The sequence below is a fragment of the Schistocerca cancellata genome, chromosome 10 (assembly GCF_023864275.1).
Source record: "Schistocerca cancellata isolate TAMUIC-IGC-003103 chromosome 10, iqSchCanc2.1, whole genome shotgun sequence".
NCBI lineage: Eukaryota > Metazoa > Arthropoda > Insecta > Orthoptera > Acrididae > Schistocerca > Schistocerca cancellata.
The window spans coordinates 58,435,712-58,457,381 of NC_064635.1; the positions used below are offsets into that span (position 1 = coordinate 58,435,712).

General features: G+C 41.4%; 1 protein-coding gene across 1 annotated transcript in view; it reads left to right on the forward strand.

Annotated features, from left to right (window-relative positions):
- LOC126106334 (tetratricopeptide repeat protein 27) overlaps nt 1-21,670 on the forward strand; it is a 115,114-nt gene that overhangs the window by 85,088 nt on the left and 8,356 nt on the right. The window contains exon 14 of the mRNA XM_049912583.1: nt 12,135-12,330. Coding sequence (XP_049768540.1) covers nt 12,135-12,330 — 196 coding nt within the window. The remainder of the gene's footprint in view (nt 1-12,134; nt 12,331-21,670) is intronic.

Below are 21,670 nucleotides of genomic sequence, written 5' to 3' on the forward strand. Positions count from 1 at the left end.
GAACATGTAAGTAATGTGAAAAAAGATGTGTGACTTTGGACTGACCATACTTCATTCTATAAGTGAAACAATGTACCATATTTATAGGCTCACATCAGTGTGATAGGGTATACAGTTCAAATGTGTTTGACAGCAGCAGCATTTCACAAGCAATGATCACTATTTACTTTTGCCATATCCTGCCGCTTGCGGAAACACAGATTGTTCTTTCTGTTTTGCTGTCATTGTCATAAATTTTCTTGAAAGTGAATATTACATCAAGCCCATTTGAGGCTCCAAGGTGCATAAAATTGCAATTTGACATCTTGTTTGTACTGAGAACTGGAATGTTTCCATTGACACGTGACAGTATATAAAGCTCTCCACATATTTATTTGGGCTACCTCTAGCTTCAAGCCGCAGAAACAGAATGAAAATATCACAGGAAATACGAGAGACACAGCACCTATTGATTTGTGAGATGGACATCTAGAATAACTGCTGTCTCATAATAAATTATACAATAAGAAAATTAAATATTATTATTATCATTATTATTATTAGTTGCAAAGCTCCCAGAGTGGAAGACGCTAAGTAAAGATGGTTCATTTTCCGTTCTTGTTCTTCTGATTCTTTTTATTGCCCACCACTTTTTCATTGTTTGCGACAGTTTAGCTCTTCTTTCTTTGCTCTATTTTGTTCCGGTTCTTTGGACTTCTGTCTCTGGTTTAACCTCCCATTTTTCTACTTTTATTCTAAAATTGTTCCTTATGTCTATTTCTTCTCTGGTGATTTTGGCTGATTCCAACTATTTTTTTAACATTTTGGACCAATTCTCCTCCGTTAGCAAGGGAATCTACATATTTTACTATTCTTTTTGCTTGTCCGTGTTCAGGAAGCCTCATTATGTGGCCATAGAATTTGAGGTGTCTTTTCCTCATGTCTGTCTCTATGTTAGAGTATTCTTCAATTTTTGATGTTTTATGTAGTCTGGATCCATTCTCGATCCATCTTGGTCCCAAAATTTTCCTAATTATTTTTCTTTCTTCTTTCTTTAGATTTTCTGTATCAGTTTTCCTATTTAGTGCCAAGGTTTCGCTGGCATACAACATTGATAGTTTAATTACTGCTTTGTAATGTCTAATTTTGGCATTTAAAGATAAGTGTTTTTATTATAGAGATTTTGCACTGATCTTATACCTTTAAGAGCTTTTTGTATTCTTTCTTGTTGTGCATATTTTTCACAGAGAATTTCTGCTACATATTTAAAGTGTGATACTTTGTTACTTATTCTTGTTACTTATTCTTGTGATTAATTTTAGGTTTAAAATTTGCTCTGGGCATGATCTGTTTGGCCTGAAACCAGTTGTTGTGCTCTTTCAAAAATACAAGCTGATGAAATCTTATATGTGACATGCAGTAGAGAAATTCCTCTGTAATTATTCACATCATGTTTGTCCCCTTTTTTATGTAATGGGTGTATTAAGGCACACTTCCAATCTTCTGGGATTTCTTTGGTGACACATATTTTTTGAATAATTCTTACTAGCTCATTTGTTGAATTAGGCTCTAGACTTTTGAGAAATGCGGCTACAATTTCATTCTCCCCAGAGGCTTTGTTATTTTTGTGTTTTTTATGTGTTTGATAATTTCTTCTTCCGTTGGCGGTGTAGAATATTTTTGATGTGGGGCTTTGGTGTTGGATATTGGGAGGGTTTCTCTAGGTTCTGGACAGTTTAGTTGTTTTTCAAAATATCCAAATAGTACTTCACAATTTTCTTCGTCGCTTAGTGCTAAATTCCCATCTGGTTTTCGTAATCAAACATTTTGAGGGTTATACCCTTTAATTTGGTGTACGAAGGTCTTGTAGAATCCATGTGTATTATAATTTTTAAAACCTGTTTCTACTGATTCTAGTGGCTGCATTACTTATTTTCTCCTCTCTTGTCTGATAATTTTATTTGAAACCTTTTGTTTTTGTAGAAAGTTTTGGTGATTCTCCTCATTCTGATTCGAGCTGTATTTTGCGAAGGCTTTTTTACGTAGTTCAACTGCCTTTCCACAACCAATATTCCACCATGGATGTTTGGACTCCTTCTGTAACGGTATTTGTTCCTTAGCTATTTCTGTGATTTTTGTCTTGAATTTTTCCCAATTGTTTGCAGTAGAATTTTCCCATTTTCCTATTGCATCTGAGTCTGTTAGTTTTTGTGTATTAAATTTTGGAACTACCATTGGTGTTTGTGGTGTTTGCTTTTGGCTCGTGGTGAATTGTACTCGAACCGTGAGGTAGTGATCAGAGTCAATATTTGTGGATTTCTTAACTTGGATATCCCTGATCTCTTTTTGGAAGTCATAAGAGGTGGCTATGTGGTCTATCCAAAATTCTCCAAGTTGGCTTATAGGGGATTTCCACGTTTTCTGTTTACTAGGTTTCTTGTTGAAGGAAGTTGAACTGATTTTCATGATGTGGATTAGCCTCATACCATTTTTGTTGGTCATTCTGTGTGCTGGGTATAGGCCAGCTGTCTTCCTATTTTTTTTTCTTTGCCAATCTGTGTGTTGAAATCTCCAACAAGTATTTTGATGTAATTTCTTGATATTTTAGAGATTTCAAGTTCTAATCGTTCCCAGAATTTATCTACCTCTTCTCGGTTCTTCCTATTTTCAATGTTGCAAGGTACATGAACATTAATTAGAGTGTAGTTTTTATTCTTATTTTTAAACCTAAGAAACATCAGTCTATTGTTAATGGTTCTTACAGACTTTATAGATTTAACAGCAGATTTTTCAACAATAAAGTGATTTGATCATCCAGGAACGTTGTCTCTTGTACTGCTGGGATTTGGATTTTCAATCTCTTTAATTCTTCTTTTACTATATGTAATTTTTCCTGGTTGTATCAGTGTCTGTGTTTATTGTTCCAGTGTAATTTTTGTTCTTGTGTTTGTTTTTCGGACGTTTTCTAGAGGGCTCACTCACAAATTGTGTAGGCCCAGTCTCCCCAGAATCCGAATGACCACCTTTTCACTATGTGGATGGATTTTACCACCTGGGGCAATTTTGTTATTACATACATGAACCACAATTTTACTTGTAATTCATGGTTTTGTCTGGCATGTGCCAGTTAATAGGATTAAGGTTGTGGAGCCTTGAAACATGACTCAGACCACCAAATCTGGTGAGCATCCTCCTATCCACCACCTGGGGAGGTGCCCGATTGGAGACTAGTTACTCGCGCGGGAATTAAATATTATATATATTACAACCAGCTGAAAAATACTCTCAGAGCATGAAAAGGGCAAATATGCTCCTCATTAAAAGACTCTTGCAGAAAATCGGTGAACAAGGTGCCTCAGTCCTCATTCCACCTTGTACGCCACAAATTTTGGCATGCAAGTATATTCGTACTCTTTCAACACATAATATCCTAAATCCTTTTACTCAGTCTCTCTTCTTAGTGAAGTATCTCCCACTCACTGCTCCTGTCTATATAGGTCTCTCTTCCATCCCCCAACCCCCCACCCCCAATTGGTACTTTCCCCTGTCTCTCTCTCCTACTGTCACTATATTTATCCTTTTCACTTGCTCTTCCTTATCAGTCTCTCCTCCTCTGCGCCTTTCGCTGTCTCTCTGTCTCACAGCTGTTGTCTTTGTCCCATTCTTTTTCTTTCCCATTGCCATTGTCCCTTTCTTTATCACTTACTTTGCTGCCCTTGTATTCAACCATAATTGTCTCCTTTCCGTACAAGTCCTTGCAGAATTTTTTTGTGTTTAACTTTTCTGGTTTGGGGGAAGTGAGGGATGGGTTTACAGATCCCCAAGCCTATGACAGGGTGTATATGCTCTGGGAAAAACCCATGAATATTTTCATGTGGAAGAAACTGGAATTTTTTAGAATTCTGGGAATTTTTCATTGTTTAGTCTTCAGTTAAATTGTTGTAATTTTGGGTGGTAAGAACTGACATTAACAGCTATAGGACAAAGACTACGGAATACTTCATAACAATAAACTGCTGCTGATGAGCGTGATGTCACAACTGTTTAAATTAAGTTTGGTTGAGCAGTTGCCCACAGGCTCATTCACGTGCGCAATTGAGCTGCGTACAGGCAGTATCCCCCCCTGTTCTGGATACTAAAAGTGTGGCGGTTGGCTGTATCAGCAGTAGCAACAAGCAGCCAGAAGCTACTCGGAAAATTTTTCTGGCGTGCCCAAGCTGTCAGATTCGTGCGTGAGCATTGCAGTCTGGGTTGTAGTCGGGAGGGGGTTAGTCTCCATGTAAGCCGTATTTATGATTAGTGATTTTGCTGTTTTTCATTTGCACTTCTCACATCAAATAAAACAAAACGGATTGACACTTCTCACATCAAATGAAAACAAAACAGATTTCTGTGGTTAGGAGCTATCAAGTGAATTAAAATACATTCACATAATTATGGGGGGGGGGGGCATAATATATGTTATTAGTTTCAGCTTTCTGATTTTATTGTTTTTCCATGTTTTTGACAGTCAGTCGCCTTGCAAAACAATGAAGTTATTTTTGTCGGTCCAGCAGTGACCCATTGATACGATATTCATAGGACACTACATTTTTTGTGTTTTGTGGAGTGCACAATTTTACTTTCTGAATAGTTAAAGCAAGTTGCCAGTCATTGCATCACTTTGAAATCTTATCAAGATCTGATTGTGTATTTACACAGCTTCTTTCAAAGTTGTACTTTGTTATTCATAACTGCATCATTTGCAAAAAGTCTGAGGTTACTATTAATATTGTTTACAAGGTAATTAATATACGTCATGAACAGCAAGTGCCCTAACACACATTCCTGAGGCAGACCTGAAGCTTCTATGTCTGACAATGATAATTAAAGTCTCAATTGATAATTACAGTATGATTGAGGAACTTGCTTACAAGAGAAATGGGATTTTCTCTTGAAGATTTTGATTACACCAGGAGATGAGTCTTTGGGGCTATAGAAGGATCCAATTACAATTTTACGGCTGGTTGGATGATCGAAGGGTCCGATTACAATTTTAACCCTTTGACTGCTGTTGACGAGTTTACTCGTCATGTCGCATGCCGCTCCCTGGGTGCTAATGACGAGTATAGTCACGGCCGCCAGTTTTGCCCCAAGTGCTGTTGACGAGTTGAGTCGCACCCGGTTGCCGGCCCCTGAGAACTGATGACGAGTATAGGCACGCTGCTACCTAAGTACTGATGATGAGATAACTTGGACAGCGGACTTCCCGTCCCGTGTCTCAGTAGCCTTTCGCAGTTCTGGCCGCTAGCTCGTCTGTTGTTAGCCTAGGCTTCGCACTACAGTTCACTGTTCGTTGGAATTTACATCAGTGTTTTTCGCATCCTGAATTTTACAAGGAAAATGGCGAGACATTGCGGTTGCACTGAGGAAGAAATCGTGGAGATTCTTACGAGGAGCGACAGTGAGGGTGAACTACTTGATTTTGACGAAAGTGATAGCTCTTCCACAGAGTCCGAAAGCTCTATTCGTAAACCGTCCACGTCAGCAGGGTATCAAAGCAGTCTCATGTTTCGACAAGAGATGTTAGTTGTTCTGAATTTGAAGAATCAGAAAGTGATAGAGAAACGCCTACGAAGAAAGCACGTCTTAGTGATGTGTTTGACTGGAAAGAAAATGAATTTCAGCCAGTTAATCACGCATTTGATGATACACTGTCAGTACATGTGTGACAAATAGGAAATGAGTCAAGTATTCTGTCAGTTTTCATGTTATTCTTTATACAAGAACTAATGAAATATATAGCTGACGAAACGAATCGGTTTTATTTATTCACCAAGGAGAATACTCCCGAATCAGTGCATTCTCGAATCTCGAAGTGGAAAGATACTGGATATGAAGAAATCTACTGTTTCATAGCTGTTTGCCCTCTGATACCTCGCGTGAAAAAACTGAAAATTAACGAATACTGGACCAGAGATGTTCTTCTAAATATGCCAATTTTTAGTGAACTCACGTCAAGAGACCACTTTTTGTTACTTATGAGAATGTTACATTTCAGTGACAACTCTGCAAATACAAGAGGAGACAGATTATTCAAAATTAGGAACATTGTCAATAAAGTTCGTACAGCTTTCTGTTGTGCATTTAATCCACATCGGAAACTCTGCATTGATGAAAGTTTGTTATTATTCAAAGGACGCTTATCTTTCAGACAATTCATTCCATCAAAACGGAGTGCATTTGGTATAAAAACATTTGTGTCACGTGATTGTAAGACTGGCTATGTCTTGGATTTCATTGTTTATACAGGGGCATCAACAGAAACTGATTTCCACAATTTGGGGAAAAATGGTGACATAGTGGCTACACTTATGAAGCCCTATTTAGAATGTGGACATATCCTCTACGTTGATAACTGGTACTCAAGCCCAGACTTGTTTGCCTGGCTTCACAGTCAAGGGACGAACGCATGTGGTACTATCTGTAAGAACAGACGCAACATGCCAAAACGTCAGAAGAAGCTGGAACATGGAGATATTCAATTTATGTGTACTGATACAATGCTTGCTATAAAGTGGTGTGACAAAAGGGAAGTGTGGATGTTGACCACATGTAACACCACAGAAATGGTTGACACAGGGAAGATTGCAGGAATACTGGAGAAAAAATTAAGAAACCACAAAGCATTGTAGATTATAGCTTGAATATGGGAGCAGTTGACCGTTCTGATATGCTGCTTAGGTCTGTCGGATGTATACGGAAAACAATGAAGTGGTATAAAAAGTTCTTTTTACACTTTCTAGATCTGTGTGTTTTAAATGCTCATGTCCTACACAGATCATTAACAGGCCATAAAATGATGATGGCAGAGTTTCATCTGTCACTGGTAAGGGAACTTACAGAAACGTATGCATTAGAGTGCAGAAAAGCTGGCAGAGGAAGATGTTCCGATGGTAATCCTCTAAGATTTGTGGGAAGGCATTTTCCAGACATTATAACAAGTGAGCAATCCAAGAAAAGTGCGCTAACGCGTAGATGCATTGTTTGCTGGAAACAAAAAGTGTGCTGAGAAAGCAGGTACAAATGTAAAACTTGCAAGGTATCGTTGTGTGTCGTACCCTGTTTTGAAAAATACCACACAAAACGGAATTACTAATTGCAGCATAGAACGAGTACAATAAAGCTATTAGAAGAAAACTTTGAAAACGAAAAAAAAAAAAATTATGAAAAGGGAAAAACCAAAAAAATATTTTTAACTTCGCCAGTGCCAGTCCAAAGCCCGGATCAAAAAGAAGGGTGGGAAACATTCACAAAGTGTAAACGTAACGCCTAAATTTACAGTTCATGACTTTGAATTTTCTCCGTAAGTGAATTTAATGTGCTAACAAAAAGACAGATTTCACAGCTTTCAAATCTTGGAAAATCTGTTGAATACTTATGTGCAACAATCACAAGTATTGTACAAATTTCGTAAAAGAAGCAAAATTATGCATAATCGGGTAATTACAAAGTGCAACAAATATTCGGGCAATTCAGCGATACAAACAGAAGGCCGTGTGAAATTTCTCATCACACCAGAATGTGAATTTAACGACGTGAAATAAAATTGTTCTTACCATTGCTCACAGTAAATTACGATGTCGCATTGCGATACGAAAGATGATCTGTATGTCACTTTCTCCTATAAACGACGTAATACGATGTTCTGGACAACACAAATAACGTACAGTAATCTATAATCTATGGCTTATTTTATTTGTTCTCGAGTTAGTGCGGTGAGGAAAGTGTAGATAAATGCAGACATTATAAATGGGTATCCAAGAAAGATCAATAAAGTATTGATGTAAAGCTAACGAATCACACCGTTTTCGGCATAATCTACAAAAATAGTGCAAGAAAACTACGAGCAAGATATCATTCTTGGTGACGGAAAATAGTTTTACCAGACAGTTTGATTCTGTAGTAATTCACCTGCAGGGGAACTACGTAGTGAGAGCATTTACGAGTATTCTGTATCAGCCGTGAGAGGACACAATATTTCGCGTGGAGTCGCAGTCACTGCAGAAATATTGAGCACGGGGCAGGTCTGGCAGCTCGAGGGTCAGGCACATTAGCGCCAGTGCAGGCCACAGCGCCTCAGCGTGCCACGTGGATCGTGCGCCTCCACCAGTCAGAGGGCTATGACCAACCCTGATACTGAGTCTTGCCCAAACAATCTCAAACGAAGCTTCAGTTTCTGTCTCAGTGGATTTGAACTTATTGTCTACAAATACATTGCCTCAATTTCCCATTAACCTATCCTTTCAACACACACTTAAATTTTCACCAAAAATCTCATTGCTATCAATTTCAGGTTTAACCAGCTTCACCGCTTTTCAGGAGCTCTTCAAACTCCGGCACTCTGTTGTGAGTGCTTCAGGATTTTAATACTCTCACCTGTGAGCAGCATTTCTTTCAATCTTACACTGTTACTTCTGGGTTTCCTATAGCTCTCATTATCTGGATTGAATGGAGGGTCACCTAATGTAGAAACCCTTGTGTGCGCCCCTCACACAATAGCTACACGGGTATCAGCCTCTGATGTGTAGTGCACACCTGACCCATTTAGGGGCACCCTACAATTCTCACTCAACCGTATGGCACAAATCCAGGAAGTTACAGCCTAGCTCGTCACAGAACTTTCGAAGTCTCTGTTTCCGTCCGTCCGTTCGACTCGGCGAAGAGTCCACAGTCAGTTCTGGGGACAGTGCTGCAAATTGTGAGCTTCATTGAAACTCGGTGCACAATGTTGTCTTCTCAAGTGTCTCTGCCACTGCTGGAATGATCCGAGTATGACCTCAGAGCCCAGACAATAGACACCATTTGTTCCAACATGCACCACGGTCTGCAGTTCCTCGCATCCTGTTCCCTCAATGGCTGCCGGAATAGCCTCTCGAACGTGTCGAATGATGCCCTGTGTATAAACACTGAGTGCACCTGGTGTCCTTTCCTGCCCCTTGCTGCCATTTCCCTAATGGGTACCATCATTTGCCATACATCGAATGGCCGACAATTAATAGACCCTTACCCTTTCGTGTTTGCCTGCTTTTGACACTGGTCAAAACAGGTTTCCCCAAAATATTGTTAATGTTGTTGTTACGTGTGTCTGTCATTCAGTGCGATTAGTATGTTGTAGAATGCTAGGTCTATTGCCTCTTTATTCTGGCCCGTGATGTTAACCAGTTTCGAGTACAGTGCTGTTGAAGATGGCTACTGTTGTGATCTGATGACCTGTATGAAATAAAGTCTCTTTCATGAGTTCATGTGCAAGTCGGGATGGTACTATTTTTCTCATTGCTATTATGTGTTTTGTGAACATCATATTGACTTTTTTCTATTCCTTCCATAGCACCTATCTTCAGTTTTTCCCATATGATCTCTGTATCATACATTGTGAGTGGCACCACTGCCTCTTTACTTCTCGATAGATAGATCATTTTCAGCATACTGAATGAGGCTTGGATTGCTGCTGCTGCTGCTGCTGCTACTCCCTGAGTATTCATTCTGAAAGATGTTACTGTCATCTGTAATGTAATTCCCAGGCATTTATATTTTTACTTACCATTTGTAGTGGTATGTTATATAGAATTATACTGTCTTTTGGGTGAAATTTTTCCTCCCTTCCTGAATGTCATATGAACGTTCTTCTCTCGGTTTATGTTTATGTCATTTTCTCTTTCCCGAGATCCTTGTCCTTGTAATGCCTTCTGTATGTCCTCTCTTACTGCTAATCCTGCCTCCCGCTCTTTCAAGAATCTTTTCGTTTTAAACCCGTCAGCCCACTCTGTTCTGAGCAGGTGTTTGTAACGTATCTTGAAAGAATTTAGTTTATTCTCTGCTACTGTCCCCCAGAGTCCAGGCTTCACTGCCATAATGTACCAGAGTCTAAACATAGGCTATGAGAAATGTTTTCCTGATTTCAAAGCTGGTCCTTTTTAGAGTCAAATCTTTTTCTTCTTCTTCCTGCTGAAAACAGTTATTTCTCGAGCAAGTCGCCTTCTGACTTCTGCTTTGCTCTGTCCATCAGTACTCACCTTATTTCCTAAATGAGTCACCTTCATTTTAAGTAACTTTTATCTACACGAATGCCTATATTGACTTTCTCTTCTTCATCGCATGCCGTCACTTTTGTCCTGGATTTCTTTACTTTCATATTACAATCTTCTGTATACCATTATTCATTCTAATTAACGTGGCTGCAAGATCTGAACCGTCAGTAGAACAGCTACTATATCATCGACATGTTTCGATATGTATATTCTTTAGCTTGTATTAGTATACTTGCCTATGAAGCTTCTCCAGTGTTTTTAAGTGCCTCTTCTGAATACAGATTAAAGATAGTGATTGTTAGTGTACGACCTTGTTGGACATTTTTTTTTAATTCTGCATTTCTTCTTGGTTTATCCTTCCAGTAACAAAAGCTTTCTCATTTTTGTAAATGTCCCATATTATTTTTTGATCTTTATAGATATTTCTGCTTTTTTTTTTTTTGAAGGCCTTGAGCATTTTGTTCTGTAGGAATGTCTCTTTACCTAACTTATAAATTGATTACCCAATCGTAGAACAAGGCACGATAGGCGCTGCATGACCGCAATAGGACAATGTTCGCACGTGGTCAAGGAACACATCTAATAACTGATTATGCAGCTGCAAACAAACAGACGAAATAGTCTCGAAATTCGTAAGTTCTTAACAAAGTCACTCAACAGCGTGGTCAGTTCTGGAAAAAGGTGCGGTGCAATAGATGAGGCGGACACTGAGCAAGGTGGCAGTCTCATCCCCGAGTTTCACCAGCACGATATTCCATCACGAGGCAAGGAATTAATAGTCTTCAGCTGGAGATGTGGCACGAAGCACCATTTTCATGACCAGCTGTGTTACAGCCACATGGCACGTCCATTGTGTAGTGGTTCGAGCACGGAACAGGAACCCATGTTAACACCGTGAGGAGGGGGAGGAGACTGGTCGAGGCCCCATGAGGATGAGGAGGAGACTGGTTGAGGCTAGAATAGCGAAAGTCTCACTACAGACTGAGCTATTTTTCTCTGTCTGTAGCCAGTGACCATAGTGTGCACGTATCCGGTTCTGTGGCAAGATCAACAGCTTTGGACAGAAGTAACACACAAAGCGAGAAACTTACTGTGTTAGCAGGTGGTGTTGGGAGCGAAGGGCATATGGAACTGCTTAGACACCATATTATCAAAGGATTTTTCTGTGTCTGTGAAAGCTAAGTATGTAGTTATATCCCAGTTGTTTCTATACAGCTAATAATAGAGCTAGTATTGCTTCCCTGGTTATTCCAGAATCCAGACTGATCTTCTGAGAGTGTACATCTAACTTTCTGCTCTTTGCAGTTTAAGACTGTTGTGGTTGTTATTTTAGGTACGAACCACCAATGGCGAGAGAAAAATAATGGAGTTCAAGTCTAGAAGGGTGGTGGGATCGGAGGATATATTCCAGGACAAGTTCCCATCAGTGGATTTCTGCATCTACATTTATCCTCTGCAAGCCATCTTACGGTCTGCAGTGGAGAGTACTTTGTGTACCTCTGTCGCTTCCCCGATTGTACGAATGGTCTGCAGGAAGAATGTTTGCTGAGGAGTCTCTGTGTGAGAATTCGTATCTCGCTAGCTTTACCTTCTCGGCCTTTTTGTGAGGTGTACATAGAAGGAAGCAATACGTTGGTCGACTCTTTTGGAATGTGCACTCTTGGAACTTTAATAGTAAACCGTAGCGTGATTCAAGAGGCCTGTCTCGTAGTGTCTGCCATTGGAGGTGGCTGAGCACCTCTGAGATGCTTCTGCGGTTACTAAATGAACCTGTAACACACATACTGCTCTTTGTTGGAGCACTATTTTCTCTATGAATCCCCTGTGGTACGGATGCCAAATTGAAGAGCAGTATTTAAGTATTGTTCGAATGAGGGTTTAGTAAGCTACCTTCTTTGTGGGTGGACTACATTTCGCGAGGACTTCAGGAAAACTAGTGCGGAGTGAGAGGGCCACAATGGTCCGTGTGGTGTAGCAGGCACTCGGCTCTTTTGAACCGTAATGCGATAACATTTTCCGTGCTCTATTAAGTAGCTGATGCCACAGTATCGTGAGTTGACTACGTGTATGTCCGCTTGCCTACAGGTGACGAACAACCCGACGCTGTGGCGGCTTTATGCACAGCTGACGTCGAGCCAGGAGGTGCAGACACCGGAGACACTGCAGCGCACAGCGCAGTACCTGCAGAGGGCACACCGCTCTGCCGTGCAGGACCTCCGGTGGGCTTCCGACCGGCAGACCGCCGCCGACGTGCTCGGCCTCTGTATCGAGTTGGTTGACGGTAAGGCATTTGATTGCAGTGCAGTGTGGAAGTGTCTTGTAGAGGTCAATGACAGTCTTTTGTTCGGTATTTGTTGACGATAGTCATTTCGTTTCATTTTATTTTCCTCGAGACCTGTGTCCACTAGCAAGCAACTTCTGCCGTTACGTATTATTGGAGTGTTTACATTAGAACAAAAACGTGCTCGAGCTTACTTCTGCAAATTGCTCTGGCAAGTTGATTTCAGAATCGTGCTGCAAGTGCTTCCACTAGAGTCAGGTTTACAGTATCGTGCTTCAAAACCAGAGCCGCTGCAACTGCTGTTGCTTTATTGTTACTTTTATTAACAAAAAAATAAAAGTTTGGTGAAGAGACATACACAGATGTACAGGGTTATTACAAATGATTGAAGCGATTTCACAGCTCTACAATAACTTTATTACACTCCTGGAAATGGAAAAAAGAACACATTGACACCGGTGTGTCAGACCCACCATACTTGCTCCGGACACTGCGAGAGGGCTGTACAAGCAATGATCACACGCACGGCACAGCGGACACACCAGGAACCGCGGTGTTGGCCGTCGAATGGCGCTAGCTGCGCAGCATTTGTGCACCGCCGCCGTCAGTGTCAGCCAGTTTGCCGTGGCATACGGAGATCCATCACAGTCTTTAACACTGGTAGCATGCCGCGACAGCGTGGACGTGAACCGTATGTGCAGTTGACGGACTTTGAGCGAGGGCGTATAGTGGGCATGCGGGAGGCCGGGTGGACGTACCGCCGAATTGCTCAACACGTGGGGCGTGAGGTCTCCACAGTACATCGATGTTGTCGCCAGTGGTCGGCGGAAGGTGCACGTGCCCGTCGACCTGGTACCAGACCGCAGCGACGCACGGATGCACGCCAAGACCGTAGGATCCTACGCAGTGCCGTAGGGGACCGCACCGCCACTTCCCAGCAAATTAGGGACACTGTTGCTCCTGGGGTATCGGCGAGGACCATTCGCAACCGTCTCCATGAAGCTGGGCTACGGTCCCGCACACCGTTAGGCCGTCTTCCGCTCACGCCCCAACATCGTGCAGCCCGCCTCCAGTGGTGTCGCGACAGGCGTGAATGGAGGGACGAATGGAGACGTGTCGTCTTCAGCGATGAGAGTCGCTTCTGCCTTGGTGCCAATGATGGTCGTATGCGTGTTTGGCACCGTGCAGGTGAGCGCCACAATCAGGACTGCATACGACCGAGGCACACAGGGCCAACACCCGGCATCATGGTGTGGGGAGCGATCTCCTACACTGGCCGTACACCACTGGTGATCGTCGAGGGGACACTGAATAGTGCACGGTACATCCAAACCGTCATCGAACCCATCGTTCTACCATTCCTAGACCGGCAAGGGAACTTGCTGTTCCAACAGGACAATGCACGTCCGCATGTATCCCGTGCCACCCAACGTGCTCTAGAAGGTGTAAGTCAACTACCCTGGCCAGCAAGATCTCCGGATGTGTCCCCCATTGAGCATGTTTGGGACTGGATGAAGCGTCGTCTCACGCGGTCTGCACGTCCAGCACGAACGCTGGTCCAACTGAGGCGCCAGGTGGAAATGGCATGGCAAGCCGTTCCACAGGACTACATCCAGCATCTCTACGATCGTCTCCATGGGAGAATAGCAGCCTGCATTGCTGCGAAAGGTGGATATACACTGTACTAGTGCCGACATTGTGCATGCTCTGTTGCCTGTGTCTATGTACCTGTGGTTCTGTCACTGTGATCATGTGATGTATCTGACCCCAGGAATGTGTCAATAAAGTTTCCCCTTCCTGGGACAATGAATTCACGGTGTTCTTATTTCAGTTTCCAGGAGTGTATTTGAGATATTTTCACAATGCTTTGCACACACATACAAAAACTCAAAAAGTTTTTTTAGGCATTCGCAAATGTTCGATATGTGCCCATTTAGTGATTCGGCAGACATCAAGCCGATAATCAAGTTCCTCCCACACTCGGCGCAGCATGTCCCCATCAATGAGTTCGAAAGCATCGTTGATGCGAGCTCGCAGTTCTGGCACGTTTCTTGGTAGAGGAGGTTTAAACACTGAATCTTTCACATAACCCCACAGAAAGAAATCGCATGGCGTTAAGTCGGGAGAGCGTGGAGGCCATGACATGAATTGCTGATCATGGTCTCCACCACTACCTATCCATCAGTTTTCCAATCTCCTGTTTAAGAAATGCCGAACATCATGATGGAAGTGCAGTGGAGCACCATCCTGTTGAAAGATGAAGTCGGCGCTGTCGGTCTCCAGTTGTGGCATGAGCCAATTTTCCAGCATGTCCAGATACACGCATGAAACTTGCCCGCACGCGTTCAACCGTTTCCTCGCTCTCTGTAGGCCGACCCGTTGATTTCCCCTTACAGAGGCATCCAGAAGCTTTAAACTGCGCATACCATTGCCGAATGGAGGTAGCAGTTGGTGGATCTTTGTTGAACTTCGTCCTGAAGTGTCGTTGCACTGTTATGACTGAGTGCATTTCAAGCACAACATACGCTTTCTCGGCTCCTGTCGCCATTTTGTCTCGCTGCGCTCTCGAGTGCTCTGGCGGCAGAAACCTGAAGTGCGGCTTCAGCCGAACAAAACTTTATGAGTTTTTCTACGTATCTGTAGTGTGTCGTGACCATATGTCAATGAATGGAGCTATAGTGAATTTATGAAATCGCTTCAATCATTTGTAATAGCTTTGTACATATCTAAGTTTTCAAGAAATTAGAGGAGTCCAGTCTGATTAAAAACTTTGAGAATCTCGTATCTAAATTTCAAACATCTCTTGTCTGTAGTAAAATAATCAAGTATTCAAAAATGACGTTGAAAAATGTGACAAGCTACGTCACCAAGAGATTGCCTTTTAATTACTCCTCAGAATCCACAAACATTATTAATTACTTTTATTGCAAATGTAATTCATTTATCTTTACACTAACAAGAAACCTCAGCTGTAATATGAATAAGTTTGTACGGTCTTGTACTTTCCCCACTGGTGAAACAAAGTAACAGATAAATTCATTTTGAACTTACTTGGCTGACTGGCCAATTATGTATGTTTAAGGGATCCAGTGGTACATTTGTCTTGACTCACCTGTCTTCGCACCATTCTCTTTTTCAACACAGAGATATTTGTACTGGTATTGAACAGAACTACTGCAACTTTCAGCAACCTTTAAATTCTGCAAGTAATTGCAGCAAAATGCAACAACTGTTTTCATTAACTTGTGGAAGCTACTTCTGAAAATTGACGGTGCTGTTTCCGTGTCATATGACTCGCAGAAGTAGCTTCCGAAAGTGACTTGTGGAAGTTTACGTGCTGCTGGACACACAGCTTTAAAAATAATGCCATCCATCATTTTCATATTGTGTATTGTACGTGTAGCATATTAATCAGTCACGCGTTAAATGTCATATGAAATAAGTTTAGTGACAAAGGCTTGGAACCAGTAAGTAATGTCCGTGATTAATTCTAGTAACTGGTCTTTCTAAAACTTCCTTGATTTGCTTCTTTTGCAATATTTGTAGTATCTGCATACAAAACAAACTCGGCATCTCATAACGTTTCTGATGAAAGGTATTGATACATACAAGAAAAGGTAAGGCCTCTACGATGGATACCACGTGCAATTAGTTCTCAGTTGGATGGTGACTCACAGCTTAATACAGGACTCTTCATTTTGACACAATTTGTTTCTTGAGAGACAGGCACCACTTTCCAGCATTTCCTGTTACACTGTAGTATTCTAATTTACTTAAAGGCTATTGTGATTTGCCCAGTCAAACTCCTTCAGAAAATCACAGAACATATCAGTAGCCTGCAATTTATTATCTAATGAATTAAGACATTAACGCTGTACAGTGTTTGTAAATAACATTCTCAGTATCAGAGCTTTGACAATATATTATTTGTACTGACATGGTTAGGAATCTGCTTGCATTATGAACTTTTCTAAAATTTTCTAGAATTCTGGAAAAAACGAAACTAGAAAGAAGTTCAATAGTATCTCTTCTCTCCTCTCTCATACAGAGATACTATTTACAGCAAACATCAGCCAATTAGGAAATGTGATAAATGTCTGCTAGCACAAATAACTTAATACATTACTAAACTCAAAATATTAACAAAGTTAACTGAAAAGTGTTCTTCTATGACAACCATGAAACTTTCTGATTTTAAAGTTTTTTATGATGAAAATTATTTCAACTTGAGTAGTGAGGTCCATATTCGTATAACTGAAGTCATTTGTAATGTCCGATCTGCGATCTTGCGTGGCACAATCTACTGTACCTGACAATACCATGTTTTCAGTAATAGTCACAAAATGCTTGTTAAAACATTTTGTAATACTACACATTTACCACTCATTCTTAAAATTATCTGCTCTTTCTCATCCCTGGTTCTACCAGACTCTTTCACTACTTCTCAAATTGTCTTTGTTTATTACCTGTTTTGACTTTATCTTTTTCTAGTAGAGCATTTACTTTCACGCTTGTGTTATTAAAATATTTTGCAGATTTCCCCATAATCATTTGTGTACTTTTTCATAAAGAGGAGTATAAATGACTAATCGCATTCAAAGACAGTAATTACACTGAACTTGCCACGATCCATGATTGTCTCCTGGACATTACAGAAGGTGGGACACAGTTCTTAATAGTATGTGTGATCACCAAGGATGGCAATCGATGTTTCCAGTGTCCTTCCACACTGACCATAAGTTTTTGTAGTAGTGTGTTCCATTTAGCCTCAAACACAGTTGACAACTGCTGGTTTGTCATTAGTCGTATGGATGTGCTGCAATAGATTCCTCGATGCATCCCCCACATGCTTGATGGGATTTAAATTGTGGGTGGGGCTGGCGGGGGGGGGGGGGGGGGATGCACAGGCCATTCCATTGCCAAATACTTTTCCATTCTGAGAACTACTCCATTTGCACAGATCAGTACAATCACACAATTTCATCCGTAGAAATGAAGTTGGTGCCAAAAGCGTCTGTGAAGATACACATGGATGGAAGGAGTACAGTGTCAGTAATGTTGATTGGTGAGTGTACTGGGTTTAAAGGTTTGGAAGTCAGTGTGCTTATGCAACTTTACGCCTCCCTACACCAGAACATCTAGTCCACCAAAACAATCATATTTGACAATGTTCCTGCATGCATTACATACCCTCATATGGCAATAGGTGGAAACACGTGGTGATCTCTCTGACTATTAAGAACCATGTTCCAACTTCTGCATTGTCCGTTCAGTGTAAATGAATGTTCCGTACTTATTTTCTGTTTGATAATGTGTGGCTACAGTAGCCTAAAAGTTGTTGTATGCACCTTAGCATATATTATTTTCATGTTTTGTACAAGTTTGTTATTGCCTGTTAAATGAGTTCTTCGATACTCGTGAAGACCATTTGACTTAGGATCTGTGGAAAGGCATCAGAATATATATATTTTTTTTAACTTGCATTACATATTCTTGTTTAATGATGTGTTCTGCATCCTCAAGTATCTCCTGACTGTGAAACAATGGAGAAAAAATATATGTCTATAATCTTATCTCATCTACTTGTAAACAAAATAGTCTGACAACTTGAGACAGTCACTTGCCAAAGTTCGTTGACACATGTGCCGAATGGAGATCGTAAAGGAAATATATTAATGACAAAGTTCACATCTGTCCTCCGTGTTTGTTGTGGTGGCGTGCTTCAGTAAAATTTTCTCAATTTACGAGCTGCATCACTTTGATTCAACACTGGAGCTTTCGAAATCTCTCTCTGTCATCGTCATCGGGAATTGAAATCACTGACTGCCAAGGGCTGGCACAGTGTTCTGCTTATATAGATGTAATGACAGTGTCTGGAATCTTCTAGAGAGGGCCAGAGTGGCGCAAGCACGAGAGCTGAGTCGGGCAGCTCCTAGCAGCTCCGTTCTGTTGCAGGACCGAGTGACTTCACGTGGCGCTTGCAGCCAGCCCCATTGGAAACTGGCGCTCCCGCATCCCTCCGAGCGTCGAGCCTACGTCTTTGCATTTGCTAAAGTCTAGAGCCCGCTCCCGTGCCCTACTGAGTGTGTACCCCTGTCTCTGTTAAAATTGTTGCGGTTTATTCCAGTTTCGGCTGCTTCTTCGATAAAAGAATCCCAGTACGATGTTATTTGAGCCAAAACTCTTGTTTTTTCAAATTGTATTTTATGCCCGTTTTCTAGGCACTGTTCGGCCGCAGCTGACTTCTCGAGTCCTCTCTGTTTTGATATGTCTGAATGCTCTGCACAACACTCTGTGACATTGTGAATGATTTGACCTGTGTAAATACTACCACATTCACACGGGACACCACACGCGCCAGTATCTCGAAGACCTGTATTGTCTTTGAGAGGGTGTTACATATCTTTTATCTCGGAGGCGGACTGGAACAGTGGTCGCAGTCTGTGTCTGCTCAGCATTTGCCCTATCTTGCTAGTAATTGCTCCACAGTATGCAAGGAATGTACATACGCCGATTCACCAGGCGTCTTTCATCAGTGGCACTTGAAAGCTTCAGTTTCTCCATTGTTGTAACAATTTTCTCAGAAAGTGTGCTGCAAATGATGAAATTCAGACTCTATATGGCCGTCGTCAGATATAATCTTTGTCCTGTGAACTGACGTGTTCAGAACACTTTTTTAGTATACAGGGTGGTGAAAGCTATGGGTGTTTAAGTACCGGTCGATATGTGTAGACTTCCTGCTCACTGGATGACTGAGGCGGCCTTCTGTTGTAGGAAGTTGACCTGCTGTTGCCAATGACACAAGAATAAACTTACCAAATGAAAGCTAAATTTTTTGGTCAAAAGTATTTACTGTCTCATTTATTTCTGGTTAATTATAGCAACAAATGATTTCCTTTGTTCAAAACCCGCATTTTTTTTCTCAGAGTCTGGAATGTGTCTTTTCTCTTGTAACCACACGGTGGACCAAAGACAGGAATAGATACACCTTAAAACGAGGTGTTGTGTGTGTCCAATAAAATTTCACACACGCGAACTGCACGAGCGTGTACAAATACTTGTTGGGAAACTAAACCAGTTCAGAGAGGTTGCTTCATCCTTCAAATATTTGTGGTGTTAAAGTGAAAAAGACAATAACGAGATAATTGAGTGTAGTGATGACGAATAAACTGTCGAGGTACTGCATATCTAGTCTTAAACTTTGGAAAAGCACACTATATTCAGTTCAGAACCCGTGAGAGGTTTCCCTCCAGTGTACTCCTAAAATATGACGACAAGTGGATAGAAGTGATGGACAGTATTAAAGTCTTGCAATTACAGTTGGACAACAAATTCAAATGGAAGGAGCATACAACAGAACTGCTAAAGCACCTAAAGAAATCTTTATTTGCAGGGCGGATGTTGTCAGGCAGAGGTGACGTAGACACAAAAAAGCTAGCATACTTTCATTTCATAATGTTATAAAAGATCATTTTTTGGCTAACTGATCGAGCCAAGTTAAAAAAAAAAAAATGCGGGGCAGATGTTGTCCGACAGAGGTGACGTGCACATAAAAAAGCTAGCATACTTCGATTTCAGAATGTCATACGAGATCATTTGTCGGCTAACTCGTTGAGCCAAGTTAGTTTGCAAGTCAAAAAACATAACTAGAGCTACATGAAATTTGCATATGTTATAAATGTGAAATGTTTCGAAAGTGTAAAAATTGGTTACTCCAACGCTACGTGGGTATACGCTGAGGTGACGAGTCGTGGGTTACTGATGTGCACATGTACAGATGACAGTTGTATCCTATACACAAGGTATAAAGGGCAGTGCATTGGCAGAGCTGTCATTTGTACTCAGCTGACTCGTGTGAAAAGGTTAGCAATTTGACTACGGCTGCGCGACAGGAGTTAACAGACTACTAATGTGGAATGGCAGTTTGAGCTAGGCACGTGGGACATTCCATTTCGAAAATTGTTAAGGAATTCGTATCTGAGATCCACAGTATCGAGAGTCTGCTGAGATACCAAATTTCAGGCATTCTCGTAACAACCGAGAGCAGCGGCAGTGGAGCGTTTGTGTAGAATTGCCGGTGCTGACAGACAAGCAGCACTGTGTGAAATAACCAGAGAAATCTATGTGGGAAGTACAGCGAACAATTGTATCGAGACAGTGCAGCGAAATTTGGTGCCAGCAGATAAGTGACGCAAGTGCCTTTCCTAACAGCACACTGTCACCTGCAGTGCCTCTCTCGGGTCGATGACTGTATCGATCGGACCCTAGATGAACTGAAGACAATTGCCCGGTCAGATGAGTCCCAATTTCAGTCGGTAAGAGCTGACTGTTATGTTCGAGTGAGGCACAGACACCTCTGAGCCGTGGACCCGAGTTGTCGACGAGACCCTGTGCCGGCTGGTGGTGACTCCGTAATGGTGTGGGCTGTGTTTACACGGAATAGGCTGAACCTATTACTGACTGGAAGAGGTTACGTTCAGCTGCTCGCAGACCATTTGCAGCCATTCGTGGGCTTCATGTTTCCAAACAACAGTGTGCCATGTCATTGGCCAATGGGTTTGAAGAACATTCTGGATAATTTTAGGGGATGATTTGGCTACCCAGGCACAAAATCCTGCAACGGCTACACTTTTGCGATTATGGACGGCTATAGAGGCAGCATGGCTCAATATTTCTGCACAGACCTCCAGTGACTTGTCCTTAAGCCCATGCTCTTAATCTTTATGGTGTGTGTGTGTGTGTGTGTGTGTGTGTGTGTGTGTGTGTTCTTTATGGTGTGTGTGTGTGTGTGTGTGTGTGTGTGTGTGTGTGTGTGTGTCTGAGAGAGAGAGAGATTTAAATGCATAAACACACTGAAAATATAAATGCTAAATTTTCAAACTCCATATGCTAACTTCACATAGTTCTACTTACAACATGAACTATTTGTGGAGTGAGCTCAGGAACTGGGGATACTAACCAATTACTTAAATTTGTCATAAATAATGTCTCTCTTTTTCAAACCAATAGCTTAGCTCATGGAATCAGTACTAGAAATAATCTTCACAAAGATTTAAATTACTTTGGTCCAGAAAGGTGTCCATTCTTGAGGAACATACATTTTCAGTAATGTGACAGCAGCCTTAAAAGTTTAACTAGTAATAAAGTTCAGTTTAAGAGTAGCATAATGTATATTGCTAGTGGCCAACTCTTCCTTCATTGATGAATTTCATAGTAGAACTGACTCGTGGGTACTTATGTTATGAATGATATCAAATAACATGAGTTACATAAAATCTGACCTGCAAATCTGCAGTGCAGTAATATGACCAGTGTAAATAAGCATTGTAAACTGATTTTC